The sequence below is a fragment of the Durotheca rogersii genome (assembly GCF_024521655.1).
Source record: "Durotheca rogersii strain YMJ 92031201 chromosome Unknown GGS23scaffold_35, whole genome shotgun sequence".
NCBI classification, from domain to species: domain Eukaryota; kingdom Fungi; phylum Ascomycota; class Sordariomycetes; order Xylariales; family Xylariaceae; genus Durotheca; species Durotheca rogersii.
In genome coordinates this window covers 135,318-154,960 of record NW_026251266.1, presented here as the reverse complement: position 1 = coordinate 154,960, position 19,643 = coordinate 135,318, and the positions used below count along the sequence as shown (strand labels likewise).

General features: G+C 55.8%; 5 protein-coding genes across 5 annotated transcripts; 1 reads left to right on the top strand and 4 right to left on the bottom strand.

Moving 5' to 3' along the window:
* Positions 1-1,552: 1,552 nt before the first annotated feature.
* GGS23DRAFT_607679 (cytochrome P450) lies at positions 1,553-3,538 on the bottom strand (the record flags this gene model as incomplete). The annotated part of the gene is made up of 6 exons (XM_051520085.1): positions 1,553-2,019; positions 2,085-2,702; positions 2,768-2,836; positions 2,917-3,016; positions 3,095-3,250; positions 3,338-3,538. 6 exons carry the CDS (start codon positions 3,536-3,538, stop codon positions 1,553-1,555), a joined length of 1,611 nt encoding a protein of 536 aa, XP_051367916.1.
* A 1,076-nt stretch (positions 3,539-4,614) lies between these two features.
* On the bottom strand, positions 4,615-5,576 carry GGS23DRAFT_332901 (uncharacterized protein). The gene has a single exon (XM_051512970.1). The coding sequence runs from the start codon at positions 5,450-5,452 to the stop codon at positions 4,805-4,807; it is 648 nt and encodes a 215-aa protein (XP_051367915.1). The 5' UTR covers positions 5,453-5,576; the 3' UTR covers positions 4,615-4,804.
* Positions 5,577-8,699: 3,123 nt separating this feature from the next.
* GGS23DRAFT_332810 (uncharacterized protein) lies at positions 8,700-10,653 on the bottom strand. Its single transcript, XM_051512969.1, has 2 exons — positions 10,006-10,653; positions 8,700-9,918 (listed from the first exon to the last, which is right to left on the bottom strand). Exons 1-2 carry the CDS (start codon positions 10,559-10,561, stop codon positions 8,813-8,815), a joined length of 1,662 nt encoding a protein of 553 aa, XP_051367914.1. The 5' UTR covers positions 10,562-10,653; the 3' UTR covers positions 8,700-8,812.
* A 1,153-nt stretch (positions 10,654-11,806) lies between these two features.
* On the bottom strand, positions 11,807-18,198 carry GGS23DRAFT_586724 (proteasome component). Its single transcript, XM_051517449.1, has 3 exons — positions 17,602-18,198; positions 17,496-17,542; positions 11,807-17,442 (listed from the first exon to the last, which is right to left on the bottom strand). Exons 1-3 carry the CDS (start codon positions 17,764-17,766, stop codon positions 12,180-12,182), a joined length of 5,475 nt encoding a protein of 1,824 aa, XP_051367913.1. The 5' UTR covers positions 17,767-18,198; the 3' UTR covers positions 11,807-12,179.
* On the top strand, positions 17,779-18,371 carry GGS23DRAFT_332591 (uncharacterized protein). Its single transcript, XM_051512967.1, has one exon. The coding sequence runs from the start codon at positions 18,025-18,027 to the stop codon at positions 18,337-18,339; it is 315 nt and encodes a 104-aa protein (XP_051367912.1). The 5' UTR covers positions 17,779-18,024; the 3' UTR covers positions 18,340-18,371.
* The last annotated feature ends 1,272 nt before the right edge of the window (positions 18,372-19,643 follow it).

Below are 19,643 nucleotides of genomic sequence, written 5' to 3'. Positions count from 1 at the left end.
TAACCAGGGAGAGAGGGCGGAGGGAGGATGGGGAGAGCAGAGCAGAGCAGAGTGACACCAACCAGCCCAAGGTAGCTCGCTAAGGCAGGTACCTTACCTGCCTAGCAGCGGGCGCCTGGGGGCGAGCTGATGCTGTTGATTTTACGGTGGACGGATGTACTATAGGTACTTTCGGGAGGGGGCAGCACGCGTACCCAGGGCGCAATTCCGTGCTGGTCGACGGGCGATGCGGATGTGTCTGCGATACATGCCTCCGATGTACACAGGCACACAGGTACGGAACTTGCCTCTGGTACCTAGGTACATGCACGGGATGGGATGGGCGTACATAAGCCCTCCTGGGTTGGCGCCGGCCTTGCCCTGCCGTGGGGTAGGTCGATTACACGTATATGAGTAGTAGTAGGCTTCGCGGGCAAGGCCATGCGGTGAGACGATGGGGCATTCCTTGTATTCTAGGTACACTGCCAGGTTCACATTTAGGCACCTGTAGTGCATGCTACCACCTGGATGTAGCGGCGTCCATACCTATAGCTTAGGCAGCACGGGTACCTACCTGCCTTAGGTTAGGGGGTACCTACTCATACGTAATGTGGCCCCTCTATGAGTAGGCGGCCGTAGCCGATTGCAGCGGCGACGCGGCCCAGGGCGCGCCGTAGGCGCGCTAACGTGCCTTATCGCACCGTCACGTCACGTGCCCAACTTATATCTGCCCCTGAATCCCTGAGGGTGGTCGAATGATGTGCGTATGAGTAAGCCCTACGGTGTTCCCTGTAGCTAAGTACACGTAGGACACCCGATCTCTGTAGGTGAGACGGATCCGGCAAAACAAAAACATCCCATCCCATCTATAGCACACCATCGGCGCTGCGAAACATCCGGCCAGGTCACCACCAATTCATCGGTCATCTTCAAAGTCCAAGACCGGCTGCCGGGGTAACCCCTAACGCTCTTCTTGGCCGAGGTCAACCCCGGTCACCCAACGCCGAACCCCCACCCCAAGCGAGATGTGTGGGAGAATTCTAGCCGTGTCGTCTTCGATTCCGTCGGCAAGAGGTATATATCCCTCTTTCTACCTACCTACGTACATGCGAATACACGCATCTATGTCTACATAGGTATGCATATGCATGGCTTGCGAAATTCGAACCCACTCTACCCGGAACCTGATAACCCCAACATCGAGCTATTAGCCTGTTTTTTTTTGCCAGGGACAGCGTTGATATGCCGGTGACAGTCGAAATAAGAACCCCGCCATATTCGTCCTGGTTCAGCTACGTGACCAGAGCGATAGAGGCGGGACGTGGAAGAAAACCCGCCAGCCGGAGACTGAAAAGCACCTAGGCAAATGAGGCTGCTGTTCCCCCCCGCTGCCGTTTGACAGATACACGTCGCCCTTCACCCCTCGCGCCCTTCCCAACGTGTCATAACTCCCGGTTCAGCAATCCCAGACAGAACCGCCCAACCCTACGGTCCCGCGGGGACGTGGTGAAGAAGGACAATTCCCAGCCGGTGACGCCCTACCTTACCCTACCCTACCCTACCCGTACGCCTCTCACACCTCCATTATGCCTGGAGTTTCGGCATCCCAGACCGACCCGAAATCGAACTCGGCCTTCTCTCTCCGCCTCATCGACAGCTTCGCATCCTGGCTTGCGACCCACGCTATGCCAAAAATCTTGGGCCGAACGTCTACCCCGGGCGCCAGCTTCCACTCGTAATTGACCAGCAGGTGGCAGAAGAGCACCTTGATCTCGTTGGCGGCGAAGAACCTGCCGGGGCAGGCGTGCTCGCCGTAGCCGAACGCGTAGTGGTCGCGGCTCGTCGAGACCAGCTGCGTCGTGTTCTCCCACCCCGGCTGCGACCGTAGCTTGAGGAAGCGGTTCGCGTCCCACTGGTCCGGGTTCTCGTACACGCCCGGGTCTCGCATCCGGCACGTGCTGACCCAGGTGCGCATGCCCTCCTTGAGCGTGAGCCCGCTCGACAGGTGCACGTCTCCCATCACCCGACGGCGGAGCATAACTAAGAATCACATCAGCTGCCGTCTCCTCCCCTACACCTAAGGGAAAGCTGGGCGCGTTTCTCACCGGTTTCGATAGGCTTCATGCGCTGCGTCTCCTTGAGAGCGCTGTCCAGCATCGACATCTTGTACAGGGACGCCCTCGACAGCCCCTCGGCGCGGAGGTGGTAGATGACCTCGTCTCGAATCTGCTGCATCGTCTCCGGACGCTGCGCCAGTTCGATCATGGACTGCTGTACCAGATCGATCGTGGTGTGGAGCGCGACGGCGACTACGACTATCTCGAATTTGGCCACTAGGGCCGCGTCGAAGACTAAGCCCTTGGCTGTGGCTTCCCTTTCCAGCCACCCGAGGGCGTCGTCGAACTTGGGGACCTCCCAGCCGTTGGCGATGGCAGCGTGCCTCATCTCCTGGCGCCTCGCGATCACGGGGGCGAATATCCGCTCCGCTTCCTTGATCTGGGCCCTCAGCACCTTGAGTTCGGGGATCAGCCAGCTCGCGATCCTGCGGAGCGGTCGCGGCATGATGTGCAGCTTCGCCGCGGCGACGAACAAGGCCTTCGAGTACGTCTTGATGACCTGCAGCCATTCCTCGCTCCGACACAGCTCATCGCCGAGGAAGATGCGCGAGGATACGCGAGAGACCAGCGCGAGCAGGGTAGGGTGCAGCGTTACCTCGTGCCAATCTTTCTTACTTGATTAGTTCCACCTCTCTCCATCGCGCGTTCATGCAAAGGCTGGCCAGACTCACCTAGAGAGCCGCCTATTATGGTGGGGATGGCGGAGGCGGCTTCCTCGGACACGCGTCTCGTCATTTCAGCTGATACACACAAGAGTCTTAGTAGGCATGGCCCTCCCCCGTCGTGACTTGACCGCGGTGCTGGGGTGCTATCAACGTACGAGTAACCTTGACTAGGTACTTCCTGAGCACTGACTGCACCAATTGGTCTCCGCTTAACTGGCTCATGGGTTCAAGTCCAGGAATGTTGCTATGGAAGTCCTAGGAAGCCCATTCTGGTTAAGATGACTCGGGGTATAAGGTGCCTGAGGGGGAGGGAGATTGGCGAGTGGCCCATACCTCTTTAAAGGCCTCTCCGAAGCTAAGGTTGGGCTCATTGCGAATCTCGTCTATGAACTCGGGGGGCAAGACCACCACCTCGCCTATGTCCATCAGGAAGCGGTAGGGTAGGCGGGCATACTTCTGGCGGGCCTGGGCAATCAAGGCCTCGCCGTGCTGCCAGAATTTTTTCTGTCGGGCGCCGCGGCCTCGGGTCAGCGACGGCTTTCGGTCGAGAGGCAGCTCGAGGGGTGTCTTGCTTACTTTGGCTCCTATGCTAGAGTAGAACTGTGGGGCGTTAAGGTAGGGAATGCGCTTCAACTGGTCCCTCGACCGCTCGCGCATGTACGAGATGGCAACGATGAGGAAGGCAAAGACGAGCAGGTAGGGTGCGGGCCGGGCTGAGAGCGACGAGAGCCACTGCTCCCAGCCGAACCCCGGCGGAATGCTCGTAGGGACGTCCATGGTTGGCAAGTTAGAGCTGACGAGGTTCTGGTACGGTGCCGGTGCCGATCGTCGGGCGCAAGGGGGGACGTCACTGCGGCTCGACCAGAAGAGGGTGAGAGGGGGAGAAGGGTCGAAGCTCGCTAGCATGGACGATCATCTATATGACGACAGGGACGGCGGGGAGCGAGTCAGGCTTTATACGCCTTGTCGATCGGGAGGCGGTGGCCAGCGAAAACGGTCTGCTCGAGTCTCTCGCCCTGTAGGCGCATGAGGACAGGGCCAATGGCGAGTTGCACTACATGGCTAGAAAGTCCGGTAGAGTAGAAGAGCTAGGGGAAGGCTGGTGGCAGCGTGGTAGGGGTGCAGCGCAGCACGGCCGGGGAGGGGGATCTGAGCGTGTCTTAGCACCCAGTCTCGCGCCAACGATGCCTGCCTGGTAATATACGGCGATCCACGTTACATGTAGATGGGGGCAGTCCATCAACCAGCTGCCCGCTAGCTCCGGGTCGGGGCTAGTCGACATAATAGTTTCCCGGAACCGCATTCAGTACGAGTAGGGCTCTGTCGCGACGGAATCTTGACTTTTCTCATTGGCCGGCCTGGCGATATCGCCTACGTTGCCCTCGCGGACGCCATCCTGGCCCCCCCCCAGAGATCTATGCCCGATCCAGCCGGGCCAGTGCCACCTCAGCGGCTAACTGTCCGACCTCGACCTCTGCGGACAGACACATCGTTGGGCCCTATCTTTTTCTGGGGGTTTTTTCCCCTTCTTACGTTCTTAGGTATGTAAATATAATTTTTATCACATTTCATATGTGACCGCCGGATGCAAAGAACAGGCAGATACGTACGTAGGTAATGTATGTGTACCGGCCGGGGGCGCATCTCTTTTACGCCGTCTCGGCACTGCCCGTCAGACAGAGACAGGGCAAACAATAGGTACGAATTACGAGCTCGCTGACTGTGTCGGTTCGCCGTTGGACTGCGCTTCTTTTTTTTTTAATTAAAAAATGATTAATTTTATCTCTTCATTAAAAGAAGTAAGGGAGAGAAGATAGGAGAAAGGGGATAGGTAAGTAGAACTTTTACTGCTTCGAGGAGAGTTAAAAAAAAAAAGGATATTTGTACCTACGCATTGCTGCTGCTGCTCGCGCGGGCGGCGGACCGGAGGGCGAGAAGAATACCTACCTGCGTATTACATGACAGCGCTCTCGCAATGTCTCGGACCGGGGACGAGCCTAGCGACGCAGGTGCGATGCCGTAATAACCCGGCGCCCGAAGAGGCTAACAGGCCGATGATCCTCTCTTAGTCGGTATCGAGGCCCTCCACTCGCCTGCCGCCATCCCACCCAGAGCGTCTCGCTCACCCCTTCGCCCTCTTTCAGCTCCTGGCTCTGCCGTGACCCCCGCCAAAGGAGGGGGAAAGAGGGGAGAAGAAGGAGGAGGAGGAACAGGAGCACGACGTGCGGCGGGGAGTGGACCGAGGTGGGGAGACGTAGTCGCAAAGGCGAGGACGACGAGCCAGGGCGCGAAGAGGCGATGTGGTAAGTTGCCGTGGTGGATGCGCCAAGTGGACGTGCCGGTGGATGTACTAAGTGGGTGTATACCTACGTCGAGGTGTGTGATAATACCGCTTGGGAGGGAGGGGGGGGGGGGAAGAGCCGTGGAGATTACGCATGTATGCGGCGCACAGAGCCATCCCTCTCCCCTCTCCCGACCACCACCGTCGGCGCTCGTTCGATCTGCGTCCTGCGCCGCACTCAGATTCTGCCGTCCAGCGATGCGAGCCAGCCGGCACTCCTCGGCTCGGGCGTCGAACGAGCCTGCGAGGTCATGCGCCGATCCTCTCGAGAGATGGATGCATCGCATTATGTAGGTAGGTAGGTCGCAAGCGCGACGGCGTGCTCTAGGTGGGCCTCCTGCGAGGACCATGTCCCGAGTCAGATAGAGAGGGAGGCAGGCAGGAGAAAAATGAAAAATAAAAAAATAAAATAAAACGATCGTCGTCCTCTGTTCCTCCTCTCGGCCAAGCCGTTTCTCCGTTTGCGTCTGGGCTGCCTACCGCGCCCGAGGACGTGGAAGCCTTCCAGCATGAGGCCGGCCGGCCAGCGGCCTGCCTCGCTACCGCCTCTCTCTCTCTCTCTCTTGAAGCCCTAACCTGGCCCAATCTGACAGCAGACCAGACTGGCCGCATCTGCAATGCAGTCCCCACTCCCAATAGAATCGTACGGGGGTCAACCCCCTGGCGCTCGCGCAGGGCGGAATGGACAGACACACACCACACACTTGGCCCCGTCCCCCCTCCCGCATGCGGTGGGTATGTGCCCTGACGTAGGGTAGCCCGCCGAGCTCGCGGCTTATTGGGGGCGCTGCGGCCTTGGTTCGATCTCTATCTGCTCCGCGTCGCATGCAGATTCGGTCACAAGAGCGGGGGGGCGGATACCGGTCAGCGCTGGCGACGCGATACGGCGCACCGCCCCCGGAGGAGGAGAGAGAGGAGGGGGGGGACATTCAGAACACGAGCTACGACGACGGTGGTAAGCCGGGCGTGGCACCCGCCGGGTGGCATCTGGCCCGCCGTCTGTGAGTAGCGCCTGTCCCCTCCCCCTCGCCCGACGTCGACTGGAGCGGCGGCGGCCGCGCACAGAACCCGGCGAGCGCGTGGGGCAAACGTTATCGCCGACCTTGAATACGAGGGGTTCGTTGCTGTCGTAGACTTTGTGCCTATTTAGTCTTCTCTATTCCTACGCAGACAACGGCCAAGATGTCGCATCGGATGGAGCCGTGAGAAGGCCGCTGGAGGCAGGCCCAGACGGTGACAGTAGGAGAACGCTACAAGTAGCCAAGATCCAGTTACTGGGCGAATATGTCGGGAGAAGCATACCTCTCTTAATTTCCTACGTATGGCCGCCGAGTTGATGGCGCTTCGAGTCTCGCAACCTCTGAAAACTCTGGCTTCGGGTTATAACTCTGCACCCGTTTCTCGTTCTTTTCCCCCTTATCACTTGATGCCTAACCAATCCGGTTATGCGATTCTTTCCTAGACTCGAGGTAGTGCCATCGCTCTATACTCCTCCCGCTTGCCCGTTCCCGCCCTTCCAATTCGCTCTTATCCGCTGGCGGTGATCCACACAGAGGGGGGAGGGGGAGGGACTACCTACATCGGATTCCGCCTTGTTTGCCCTTCTACCCATATCCCGAGTCTGACATCGACCGTCTTCCCCGCGGACTAACCACAACCGGACCTGTCGTCTTTAGTCAATCGCTGGCCGGCGGGACGCGAGAGCAGGTTCAATACGATGACGCGCGGGTGAGAAAGAGTGAGAAACTGGTCCTCCACCGCCGGAGACGGCCTAAAAAGCCCAACCCTGGCAGTGAAAAGGGTGGTAAGCCTCCTCCTTATCCCCCGCTCCGCGCAGAAGGTATCGCTAAAACCTGCCTTAGAGTCGAGATCGGCGATCTGCTGTAGGCCCCTCGAGACCCAACGTAATAGTCTCGCATGAGGGCAGTCCGGCAGGGGGGGGGGGGGGGGGGGCAAGCCTCTCTCCTACATTTTCGAAGATGCATGTGCTGATCCTAGGTAGATCGCAGCGTGGCAACAGCAATCCCGCAAATCCCTCTCGCCCCCGAGGAACCGGGGGAAATAGGGCCCTGTTACTACCTGCGAGATGCGGGCGACCGAGCGATTGAGAAAGATTCGCCGCCGCAGCCACGGCTTGCGCGAGTAGTGGCGAGCCAACCGATGCGCGGGCCGGAGGCGTCGTGGCGATCTTCGGATATCCACCGTGGCGCCCCGCCGACTGATGCGCCTTGGGCCGGCTTTAGTCGAGGGGGCATGGCTTGTCTGTCTGACGTTGTGAAAACCCGCGCTCGGATTCGTCCCCCCCCCCCCTCTCTCATTCCGAAGAAATCGATCTGCTTATTCTTAGGCGCATCGCATATTACGGATGACCCGCACCGTCCCACTGTCCTCTCAGCATCTCGCAGGATCGCGATGCTTGCCCCCCTTCACCCCACCATGTCCTTGCGCGTCGAAGGCAGAAGCCGGGAACCTGGTCAGCCCGCAGCCCCATGTCGGACGAACGTAACGGCGGGGGAGAAGATAGAGAGAGGCAGCTCCCCCGCCTGTGCACGACTTCGGGTTCGGGATTGGGGGTGAGGATAAGGAGGACGCTGTCACGTGAAGCCGTAGGTAACTTCGATGTCCCTCCTTCGGATGCCGGCCTGGGTAGGTAGGCCTACATAAGTGGGTTTTCTACGATACGAAAGCGAAGGACGCAGACCGTCCGCAGTGCCTCGCCGAAACAGCCCCCGACGAGAAGAGCCAGTGGCCCAGCAGATTTTCATTGCCAGAGTCAGCTTAGTAGAGTCGGTCGACGGGATAGTGCCAGGGGGTGGTACACCGAGGATGGGCAGCACGTGATCCAGCGACGACAGCACGCTAGGAACCGCGATAAATTGCGGTTCCCGGAGACGAAAAGGGGCCAAACGCCTGGAACGACGTCCGCGGACGATGTCCGAAAATACGGTCTCCGAGCTCGGTGTGGGAGAACTGGGCCGCTCGTACCGTCTCCCCCACCCCCGGCTGGACCGGCCGGAGGCGGTCGGGTGCCTGGTGGCCTAGCCGTCTTGCCGTTTTGGGACACCCGAGACTGAGCCAAGCAGTTGGCTCCGGCACTCGGGCTCGGTGCGGGGGCGCGTCCCGCATTGGAGCTTGCTTGTCTGGCGGCCTCTACCTGGGACCACTCCTGATAAGCAAGGGCCCGAGAGGGATGGGTGGTCCTCCTCTCGGACCCGACTCGCTATAGGATATGGTTACTACTCGGTTGGAAGCACTCGTTGCATCGTGCTGCTTCTGCAGTTTAGCACTACGTTTAGGTGAGCACGCAGGTAAACGGCTGCATGCTTTCTCCTAGACTCGCGAGGGTTGGCGGCGGAATGTCACGCAAGACTGGTAAGTGCATCGTGGCATTTCCGGTCTGGAGCCCTCGCAGCACGGATCCCGCGACTGGTTCGCCTGTCTTGCCAGCGGGAGCGTCCAGACCACAAGCACTCGAGGCTGTATGAAATGCAAAGCTAATTCGGAGCTGCTACCTACCCGGGGGGGAGCGGCCTCTAACAACTCAAGTAGGCAAACGGCAGACTTAACACGCCGTACGTGGCGCAATCTATAACAGGCCGTTTGTGAACGTAAGAAAAGGACCAGTGTCCCTCTAGTAGCCCTCTTTGCCCCTATTACGCACACGTTACGGCCCGTCCCCTTCGCCGTTCCTTTCACCGCGCCAACCACGGCTACGGGTCCTCGATAAACTCGATCATGACCGTACCCTGCTTTAGACCGGCGTCCTCGATAGACTTACCAAGCGCCTCGATTAGATCCCTGCCTTCTGGCATCGCCTTGAGCTCGAACTGTACCCCTTGCCGACCTTCCAGAGGCTCGGCCTTGAGCCACTCGTAGATGCGGCTGACCGGGTCCGCCGCCGCAAACCTTCGGATCACGCGGCCTCCCGCATGACGAAACTGTATTCTCGTCGTCGTCGCCGGGTTGTTTTCGGGCTCGACATGGGGGTTCGTCGACGATATTTGCGAAAACACCGATCCCGATGATGGCGGAGGGGGAGGAGATGCTTGGGCCGAACTTCCCTCGGAGCTAACTGCGTCGAGAGTCGCCTTCCCTTTACCCTTTCCGGCGTCGGGAGACTTGGTGAGCGCGTCGGGGTCGTGAACGCTAGGCTCCGATGGGCCGCCGTCTTCGTTAAGGCTGTTTTGCAATGCCATCTCGAGCATTTCCTCTTCCGTCATCCGACCTATATCCACAGATCTCGTCTTCGGCTTCGACTTGACGACGGGGTTCTTGCTGTTGGCTGCTAAGCTGTAGCGGTCGAGAAACTCGACGAGGTCCGAATGAAATTCTGTGGGGGAAGGGAAGGAGTCCCCTGACCATACTTTGACCTGCTCGCCGGTACGAGGGTCGATGATGGAGACATGGGGGTAATTGTTTGCATCCTCGTGCGACTGGTTGACGAAGTAGAACATAGTGTAGGACTGGGCGAGAGGGTCGTCAAGAGAGTACTGCAGGAATATGAAATGTTCGCGAATCAACGATGCGATATTCTCGTTTTTCCAGTGGTCTCTGTTCAGGATCTGGCATCGGAAATCGTCCAACTTCTGGAGATTTACCAGAATCCACTTCTTCTCTTCCTTGCCGACGTCTCTTGCCGAGTCTAGGGGTAAGCGGGTAATCAAACTCGTCGGCGGGGAGAATAGGTCTCTTAATCTCCGCGACGTACTGCTAGCCGAAGCAGTCTCCGGCGCTCGGGAGGCAGGCGCGTGCACAGCTTCTTCGGTGTCAAACCAGTCGACCGAGGACTGGTTGAAAGGGTTCGAAGCGCTTGGGCCTGCGACCACGAGTTAGCAGAAGTAATAGTATAGTAATGGGGGCGAGCCGGGCGTGGGGGGTGAGACGCGTAGATGGGCCAACCCACCCAGAGGTCTGTGTCGTCGACGCAGTTGTTCCATCACGGCCGCTTCTCGATCCGCATCCAAGGTCCATGTCGGGTCAGGAGCCGCGAGCATCTCGGTTGTCTGCGGCATCGGGGCGCGCACACCGTCAGCGGACGTCGGGTTCTCCGAATACATCTCCTCTTGCAATCGTCGCGCCATGGCTGCATCCTCCTCTTCCTGTGCAGTCCTCGCGATGGCCACTACATCATCGTCTTCGCTGTCGTCGGGTATAACGTACGGGTTGTCAGCCATCGACACGTCTCTGTCGTCATCGGAATCTATGTGGATGACACCTTGCGCGTCTTCGCGACCACTGAACCCCCGATTCGGGTCGACGGCGGACGATGAGGCGGGCGGCCGAGTTGAAGCAGAAGCAGCAGGCGTTCGTTCATTAAAGCTCGCTTGCAGTTCGGGATTTTCAAAGAAGAGCTGTATGGCTTGCATCGGGTCGCCACCCGATATCTCCAGGTAACCGCGAGCTATACGCTCGGCGGTGACGCCGGTTATAGCCATGAACTGATCCACTTCTTCGTTCATCTTGTGCAGCTTGGCCTGGCGAGAGGCCCGGAGAGGCGGACGTTGGAAAGGAAGAGCGACGGCAATACGAGAACTGGTTCGACGGATATACCTACGCCTCCGGCAACGGCTCGGTCGGGTCGACTTGGTTCGGACTGCTGAGATAAGTACGGCGAGAGGGAAGTGGGGACAAGGCGAAGAGGAAAAGGAGATCGTACGCCGGAGCCGTGGGAGATCGAGGCGACTCGAAATGGAGAGATATTACGAAAAGACGGAAATCTATGGTGGACCAGCCGGAGTAGGTCTGTACCTACTTGTCACCACGAGCGGTTCGAGCGATTTGGCTCCGGCGTGACCCGCGATGAAGTGGTCTAGCTGAGAGAGGACGCCAGAAAATGATCGCAACTGGGACGAAAAGGGAGGAGTATGATGGGGCGGGACGGTGGTGGTGGTAGAGGCGGCGGTGGTTGTTGGGAGGGGGATGCAGCTGGAAGCCAGCAGATGACTTTTGGCTGTGGCTCTTGTGAAGACGGCTAGGGTCAGTTACCGTGACGCAGTGCTGCCGACCTCTTCTCAGACGATAAGCCAGATAAGGAAGTACCTTAGTACATACCTGGAGGTACCTAATGTACCTACAATAGGTACCAAGGTACATGGCCTGGAAGGTGTAGGGGCCTACAAGGTAAGAGGTACCTAACCTTAGGTACCTAATGTGGGTATATCCCGACCTGCCAGAAGGCGAGGTGTACATATGAGGATGTGGGGTATCCAAGGTACCTATAGCAGTACCTATGCTGACCGGAAAAAGACGTACTATGAGTACGTTGTATGTACATATACTTAGGTACAAACTATAACGGAGGATGATGCCAGACCTCTGTTTCCTTGCGAGCTCTTTATCAATGGAGTGCCTCTAGATAGGTACTCATACATACCCCACCACCATTAAGTCAGCTACACTACCACCTCTACCACCACCATTTTTATAATACTTTAAAATGTGTTTCTATAGCAACATTTGATTGTGGAAAAAAAAAAGTTAATTAAATGTACTTTCGTATAGTGGCTAGAAATGCATTAAGAGAGAATTTCTAAAAACTTTATATAAAATAAAAATATAGTTTAATATAAAGTAAAGTTTTACTAAATCTAGTTAAAAGTTAAGATAAGATACAAGTAGAAATTAATTAAGTTAATACAACCTTCTAGAAGTCTATAAAGGTTTTAATATATAAACTTACTCTCTTATTTCTTAGCACCCCAAGTACTAAGTATAACTATATGTAAATAGATCTAACTATGCTTATGTAACACGATTCAGCATCACTTTACCAGAGTGCCTGCCTCTATAGTGCCTCTTGAGAAGTGTGACAAGTACTTATCTACATAGTAGCTCTTCGTAGAGGGCAACCGATGGAGGCGGAATATGACAAGGGCAACTCGATCGTTAAATGGACGGGCCGATACTATCTATATAGGTAGACGCTTTGAAAAAAACACTGGTTTGAGACTGGAAGCTAGAAATTAGGGATCCGTGCCTCTCTTTCTCCCCTCTAACCATCGCTGGTAGACAGCGCGGCTAGCTAACCCCGAAGCCGTGAGGATCACCGGTCTCCGAGAACATCTAGGCAGAGATGGCTTATGACACAAGCTGCTGGACGGCCTGGTCGAGCAGCTTCTGCACGTCGATAGACCGCTCTGCCCCGATAATTTCTTTCAGCCTCTGTTCCACCTCCTCGTGCAGCGGACCCTGCTCGCCAACCGGCCCGAAGGTGCCTTTCTTCCACGCCTTCACGAACGCACCCAGGGCCTTGGCTCTGATCGAGCGCTGGCTTTCTAGAATGACATCACTCCTGTCTGCCACTAGTAGCCTGAACCATCGGGTCGCGACGATACCCGCGGCCGAGTCGCCAGGACCTCCTGGGGCCTCTCCTGCTTGGTTCATGATTTCTGCCACCCCCGTAAACCAGGTGTCCTTGGCGAGGGAGATGGCCTCCTTCGCCCCCTCCGCGACAGCGACCACATTCTCAAGGATCGCAAGCGGGGTAGATTGCATCTTCTTGCGGCTGTACGCCGTCATGACTACCTCGAGCGCTGCCTCCGACGTCCTCCGCTCAAGCTCTGTCACCTTGTGTGCTTCCACGTCAGGTTTTAGATATTCCGATACGAGACTTACCGCCTCCGCGTACATGTCCAAATCGTCGCGAGCGGCGGCAAACTTGGCGAGAGCTTGGAAGGCATGAGGCCGGTACTCGTCGTTATTTCGCTTCGCCTCGCGGATAGCTATCTTCTTTGTCTGCGCCGCGAAAGCCGAGTCCGTGCTCCAAAGCGTCTTGCTGTGTTGGATGAAGAGGGGATATGCACTAACCAATTTCTCCTTCCCCTGGAATGTCTTAAGCGACAACCCCTTCTCAAGGACCGGCCATAATCTCGGCAGATCGACGGCGGCGAATTGGCCGTCTTTGCCGACGGCGCTGTCGAGCGCCGTTAGCATGGATGCGATTGTCAAGGCGGCGCCATGCTGGAGGGCCCATTTCGACGTATTAAGACCTTCCGAAACAATTTGCGTGATCTCGTCGATGAATCTCTTGACAGTATGGCTCCCTCCGGCGTGCTGGTTCCAAACTGCGTCGAACTCCTCCGACACGTAACTGTCAGTGTCGTGTTTTGCTAGGTAAGCGAAAGGCAAGAGACGGGTCTCGAGATCCGTAAATGCATCTGGGGAGATTTTGGCGATGGCTAAGGCTGCGTCGGCAACCTTCTGTCGGGTGGTCTCATCCTCCGCCCCGAAATATAACTCCAGAAGCCTCGAGGTGAACCGTTCCCGGGCCTCCAAGGTCGCCGATCTGAGGAGATACGCAGAGCTTCTCGCGTAGGCCTTGCTCGTTTCGTGGTTCCTGTCAAGTATCTGTGTTTCCATGACCTTAAGGAACGTCACATTGTATGGTGGTAAAAGGAGGCTGTGTCGAAGAGCCAGGGTACTGAGAACTTCGCCGCAGCCAATCTTGGTTTGCATTCCGATAGCAGATTTGATGGTCAACACCAGCTGGGGGGCGAATTCTCGCATAACGCCTTCGTCAACAGACCGTAGGCAGTCGACGATACATTCAAACATTGGTGATCTTGTAGCCGCACTACTCCGTAGTTTGTCGAGCCCTTCACGGTCCTCCTCTCCAACGCGCTGGTAGTAATAATTCACCGCTTCTGGCTCTACGGTGCTAAGCAACCCCAGGAAGCGTGTGATGATAGTCGGAATGAAAAGCTTCAGCGCTTCGCCCCCGTTCTTAACGACGTCTAGCACCGTGGTTATCGACATATACTTTACTTCCTTGACCGAGTTCTCAATGCCTTTGTCCGACAACAGGAACGGGAGAACCTGGGCTATCATGGCTCTGGCAGATGCGGAAGAGTTGTTTTCCTGGAGCTGTGTGACTAGCGTCTTCGACAAGCCCATGCATAATTTGAGGGCCGCTGCTCTAACGGAGCCTTTCTGGTCATCGAGAACCCTCAGTGCCACTTTCCAGATATCCGTATAGTACTTTTCGTACTTGGAAAACGGCTGGCCGTAGATTAAATCGGCCATCGCCGCGCTGCTCGCCTCCCGTACACGCCATTCCCTCCCATCGAGGATACTTTTCAGCAAGTCTTGCATGATGGCATCGAAGTATGTGTCGATCACGACTGTTGGATCGCTGACGACCGCCTTCCAGATATCGTCCATAGACCGTCGCACGTTGGAATTTGGGTCAAATCTATACCGGTACAATTTTGGGTAGATCTTGGGGTCCAACTCCGCGTCAGACAAGATGTTGCTCAGCCCAAACCTACCAAAGGCGGAGCGGGCACTCCACGTTGCCGCGTTGGTGGCAAGAGCCATAAACTTGTAGATGAGGCTCTGGTCACCGACTTCGTTGGCGAGACTGATGATATCCTTATACGAGGTGATTGACTTTCCCTCGCCCGTGGGTAAGGCACCTGCGTCAAAGAGTTCGGTGTCCTCGTCGACCTTTAGTTGGGTCTTGGTACCAGTGAAGCTTGCTACCAGGTCCTTGACGAGGTCACCCTTGAGTGACTGGTCGCCTTTCTCGTATACCAACGCAAGGCCGCGCGAGGCAGTCTCCTGAACGAGCTCGTCGCGCGCGGTAAGGAGTCGCATGAAGGCAACCTGACACTCGCGCAAGCGAGACTGAACCTCTGAGAGAGTTGAGCAGTACTGAATTATACAGAAGAGCCATATGCCAGAGGCTTTCAACAGTGATGGCTTAGTGGTCTTGCAGTCGCTGATGAGCTTGTCAAGCGTGGTACTGATTCTTGCCGGTCGTTTCCTGAGCGCCTCTATGATATCGGACTTTCCGGGCCCAGACGGCTCGACGTCCAGACCTAATTGCACGGCTTCAGAGTCCCACCGAGCGATCGCGCACGCGATCGCCTCGCCCACTGCCAGGTGAACCTCTGTCCTCTTTATCTCCGATAAGCTGAACAGTTTATCTAGAATCTTTCCTGCAGGGTCCGCCTCCCCTCCCGAGACGTCAGCCAGGGTTGGGATAGCCAGTCTACCCAATGCCCATATGGCCTTCTCGTTACCTGAGGCTGCAAGCTTGGCAAGTGGCTCCAAAGTCGCAGCTAAATCATCTTCCTTTTCGGGGAAGTGAAGATTCGAAGTCCATAACTGCGCGATTGCATCTAGGGCCGCGGCTGTGACGTCAGCGCTTCCCTGCTGCAACGCGTCGGAGAATCTCTTGTGGAGAAATCGGGCGTGATCGGATATATCCTGAGCCGCAATCTTCCCGTAGTAGGCGGCTCGAGAAAAGTAACTCCCCAAGCAAGCAAGCGATCCTTGGTATTCTGCAGACTGGGCGGCCGAAGGAGCTCCGCCGCAAGATTCGATGAAAGTTCGCAATTGGGAAATAAACTGGGCAGATTGGCTGTTCCAGGGTGAGAGTATCCCGAAGACGCTAGACGCCGATTGCCTTACCTTCTGGTTATTCGACTTGATCCACGGGAGCAGTTCCTCGGCTCTTTCCGATAAGGGGGATATGATGGTAGCTGAGGGCGCAAATGATAATATCTCTGCAAGACAGCCGATACAATCTTCCGAGCCCAGGTCCGGGTGGTCTCGAAGCCCATCGAAGGCTGCGTTGAGAAGTGATAGGAGAGCCTCGTGGTTTGAAGCAGCAAAGTGCTGCCTGAGTTTGTCGCGGGTCTTGAGGTCATTCTGAAGGCTTCTTTCCAGCCGCGACTCCCAATCTATCTCCAATTTATCCTCGCCATAGGCAGTAAGGAACAGCACTTGCTTGACGTATCGTATTGCTATTGGAAATGCGCGGAGACGGCCGTCGGGAAATAGAGCATACTTGGATATTTTGTCAACGGCCATCTGATTTTGTTCGACCTCCCCGTCGCCGACATCGAAAAACATGTGGACCAGTTTTGTCCAGTCAGGGAGAACAAGCGCATCGTCGGCATGTAGTTTGGTGGCCCACCATGGATCGAGACCTCGCTGCCCCTCCTCTAAAACGTCACGTCGTTCCGAGGAGCTACCGCTTAGAGCGAGAATATTAATCCAGCGGGCTTGTAAATTGTTGTAAGGGAGACAGTTGTTCGCAAAACGCGCGGCCACGTGTCGTGCCGTCCTTCTCCCTTGGCCTTCCGGTAACGTCATGTACTCAAGCAACAATATTTCTAGGTCGCGAGTTTCGGTGGCGACAGACGGTTTGAAGAGACCCATCATGCTCGATAGAGCGCTTTCGATGTAGACCACGACATCAGGGCTGGGGTCGGAAATAAGGGAGTCGAAGAGCCACTTTACGAGTGAATCTTTTGCCTTATGCTCGAAATGGCTTCCCCTGGCTAGGATGCCGATGGTTTCGTACGCATTGGCTCTTAATCTTTGCTCGTCTTGGATTTGAGACTGGGTCCCGCGAGGGTTAGGTTCCGGCCATCCTTGACTGAGAATGTAGTCCTTGAGTAAGAGGACAAGAGCCGGACCCATACCAGGGCTCTCGTCACCAGAATCGGGGCCGTTTCTGGCAATCCAGCCTAGGAATGCTAATAACGCCTTGTTTAATCGCAGGCCTTCGAGGCCGACCACAGAAGCGTTGTCACCAGACGCAAGGTTGAAATCCTGTTTGACCGCTTCCACGGCCTCATCTCTGAAACCGCACGCGACGACCGATTTGGAGAGGACTCTGAGGACCTGAATCCGGTGCGCGGCTGGGAATTTACCGTGAGCATCATATAAGGATTGGATGAGGTCCTTATTTTCGAGGTCAACTTTTGACCGTTTTAGAATATCGTCGGCCACTGAGGTGATGCGCGAATCCAAAGAACCAGCGGCGCATATAGTCGGGATATGTCGCTCGTAGTCTGTGAAGGCACCACTCGCTAGGAAGCCGATAGCCTTGGTCTTGCATTCCGGCAAACTTAGGCTATTTGGACTCCCCGGACGCCAGGTTTGGGGATTATTGCTTCTCAGAAACGTTACGTCTTCGAGAGTTAGGCCTGACGGCGAAGCTGCGAGTTTCTCGCCGAGATCCTCTTCCGTTGCCAAGGCCAGGTCCTGTCTCAAGAGAAAGAGCTTCCCAAGCCATTGGGAGACGTAACTGGCATCCTTTGGATCCGAAAGCCCAGTGCTCTCTCGAAGTGCAAGGTCCTCTTTACTACCTCGGCTGGGTAGTTTGATGTCCAGGAGTAAGCGTAAGAATATATTGAAGAATCCTGCGACGCCAGCCGAGCTGGTCTCCTTCGAGATTGCCCGGAGGACGACGGGAAGCAATTCTCGGCGCCTGGGCGGGTCTAGCCGCAGGATGCCCTGCTTTATGAGGCTCAAGTCTAGTTGCTTGACAACGGGCGAATTGGTCTTTTTGTATTGATCTACAAGAGCTGCGACGGGAAGCAGAACGCTAGCACACAGGTCAGCAGGGTGAGATTTCATGCAATAGGTCCCATAGCGTACCCTACGGGCTTGACAAAACTATTAACACTGATGAAGGCTTGGAACACCTATCCCAACAACTTAGCAAATCGCTCCTGTAGATGAAGCATGAAGATTGGATCCGTACGGCATCTCGGACGGCCTTATGCTGGCTACCGGCCTTGTCAAGTAAGGGGATGAGGTGCGAATGTAGTGCGTCGCTAAGCTTTTTCTCGTCGCCGGAGACACTGGCGAACTTGTACCGAATCGAGGATACAAACTTGAGCTCTGCTCCCTCGTTGGGCGAGGCCATGACCGCGAAGTTGGCGGTGGAGTAGAGGGGGCAAGAGACGACGCAGACGGAATAGATGCTGGGTGGAAGCGATATCAACGCTATGAATGGTCCCGATCGGGCGGTGGATCGCCGCAAGCGACGAAGCGCCTGTTGAAGGTTGCCCCTGAAGAGCGCCCAAGTGATGTTGAACGGTTGTCGAAATGGGAAATCGTGTCTAAACCCCGCCGCATACCGCCAGTTGATCTTCGGGGACGGAGCCGTTGAGTTGGGGTGGAAATGGGTGAGGTTGGGTTTGCAGCCTTTTATTTCCTATTGCTTCCATCCCAATTGTCCCAAACTGCTGATCAGCCGGCAAGATGCGCACGTCAGCTATCCGCGAGAGGGAAGCAGAAAGAAGGGTGGCGGTTGATGCCCATGATCGGGCCAGGGAGTGTGCGTACGCCAGAGAAGTACCTGATGGAATCTGTAAGCATAATCAACGCCACACGCGGCGTACGCATGCGTGTACACAGGTACCGCGTAGGGAGGAGGATACCTCCTCACGCACCGCCTCTGTGGCGTTTCTATAAAATATACCGCCTGGGAAATTGATGAGCGGGTTGGTCCATTCCGTCGATTCTGTGTGGAACAATGTTCACGGTGATGTCCTGTCTGGTTTACCTTGTAACCCAGCCACGGGCCTGAGGCATTTCTGGACTACAGGTACGGTATACGGGTATCTTCATCTCATCACCGTAAATACTTAGGTGTATAAGTGTATATTGATCGCCGACGTAGGTACCTATTAAATCAAATACCATGGACTTGGCCTTGGTTTAGGTGATATATTCTCTACCGTAATATTTGAAGGGTTTGGTATGCTTATAATTTGTGCTTATTGTCGGCATTATCCCTGGCCAGTGCGGCAACTTTGCCAGCATCAGACCGTTGGAATCCCTTTTAACGAATTATACCGTATCCGCCGGCTTTTTGAGTAGACAGATCCTGTCAAGGTTTATAGTATACATATATATATATATATATATATATAGAGAGAGAGAGAGAGAGAGAAAGAGAGAAGTTGTTATTTGCAGGACACGAGGCGTTGGGCCACAGCGGAGACACAATAAACATAGGCGAAATTTTAGTACCGACATATCCATCCACACCCGATCTCATCGGGGTTTGGCAAAGTGACGACTTAGAGATTATATAGGTGCCCTTCTTGGGACTGCGTACGTACCACATAATGATATTATCTCTAGGCGTTAACTGTGTCGTGTTTGCGACCTGTTGAGCTGACTCGCTCGACGCTGGCAAGTCGTTGCCCCCTTGCCATATTACTAATAGTTTAGGTCGCGTGGTAGGTGGACACTGGAGAGATCTAACCCTAATTCTAATTTGAAAGATCCGTCTGGATTACAGTCCCATGACAGGTGCTAGTGCTTTCTGACCCACGCCCCAGACGAAAGTAGTCAGATGGGAGGGTTAACCTGGCAGGCGATGTTGAGGACGGAGGTGAGTTCAGCTAGCCGGGCTTACATACCTAGTCTGGGCTGCCTCTCCCCGACAGGTTGCCTATTCCCGACCATACCTGACGAGGGAAAAGAGGAGGTGGGGTCAGCGGTAGACACTCTCTAGTCGCCGTAGCAGAGCCTGGGCACTGTGCCGTTAGGCGTGTCTATATCGCGGGACGAGCTGAGCCCAAGGCACTAATTTGCCGGGGTGGCTTAGTAACGGTGAGGTGAGGTGAGGTGAGGTGCTCGAATCCTGAGCAGCATTGGCAAGATCGGAGAAGCCGTTGGGTCAACGAGCCGGTCCACGCTTGCTCTGCGTTGGGTGTACCTAGCTGTTTCTCAGCACTGCTAGACGCTGCAATATAAGCTTGAAGTTGTTGCGGTGTTTTGAAGCAACAT

What these genes read in the sequence shown, in the direction of transcription:
- GGS23DRAFT_332901 (XM_051512970.1), bottom strand. Translation starts at nt 5,452, where the DNA reads ATGGTCCTCGCAGGAGGCCCACCTAGAGCACGCCGTCGCGCTTGCGAC.
- GGS23DRAFT_332810 (XM_051512969.1), bottom strand. Translation starts at nt 10,561, where the DNA reads ATGAACGAAGAAGTGGATCAGTTCATGGCTATAACCGGCGTCACCGCC. An exon ending in TCGACGACACAGACCTCTGG is followed by an intron (nt 9,919 to 10,005) that starts GTGGGTTGGCCC and finishes TCGTGGTCGCAG; the next exon opens with GCCCAAGCGCTTCGAACCCT.
- GGS23DRAFT_586724 (XM_051517449.1), bottom strand. Translation starts at nt 17,766, where the DNA reads ATGGCCTCGCCCAACGAGGGAGCAGAGCTCAAGTTTGTATCCTCGATT. An exon ending in ATAAGGCCGTCCGAGATGCC is followed by an intron (nt 17,543 to 17,601) that starts GTACGGATCCAA and finishes TTGTTGGGATAG; the next exon opens with GTGTTCCAAGCCTTCATCAG. An exon ending in AGTTTTGTCAAGCCCGTAGG is followed by an intron (nt 17,443 to 17,495) that starts GTACGCTATGGG and finishes CCTGTGTGCTAG; the next exon opens with CGTTCTGCTTCCCGTCGCAG.
- GGS23DRAFT_332591 (XM_051512967.1), top strand. Translation starts at nt 18,025, where the DNA reads ATGGGTGAGGTTGGGTTTGCAGCCTTTTATTTCCTATTGCTTCCATCC.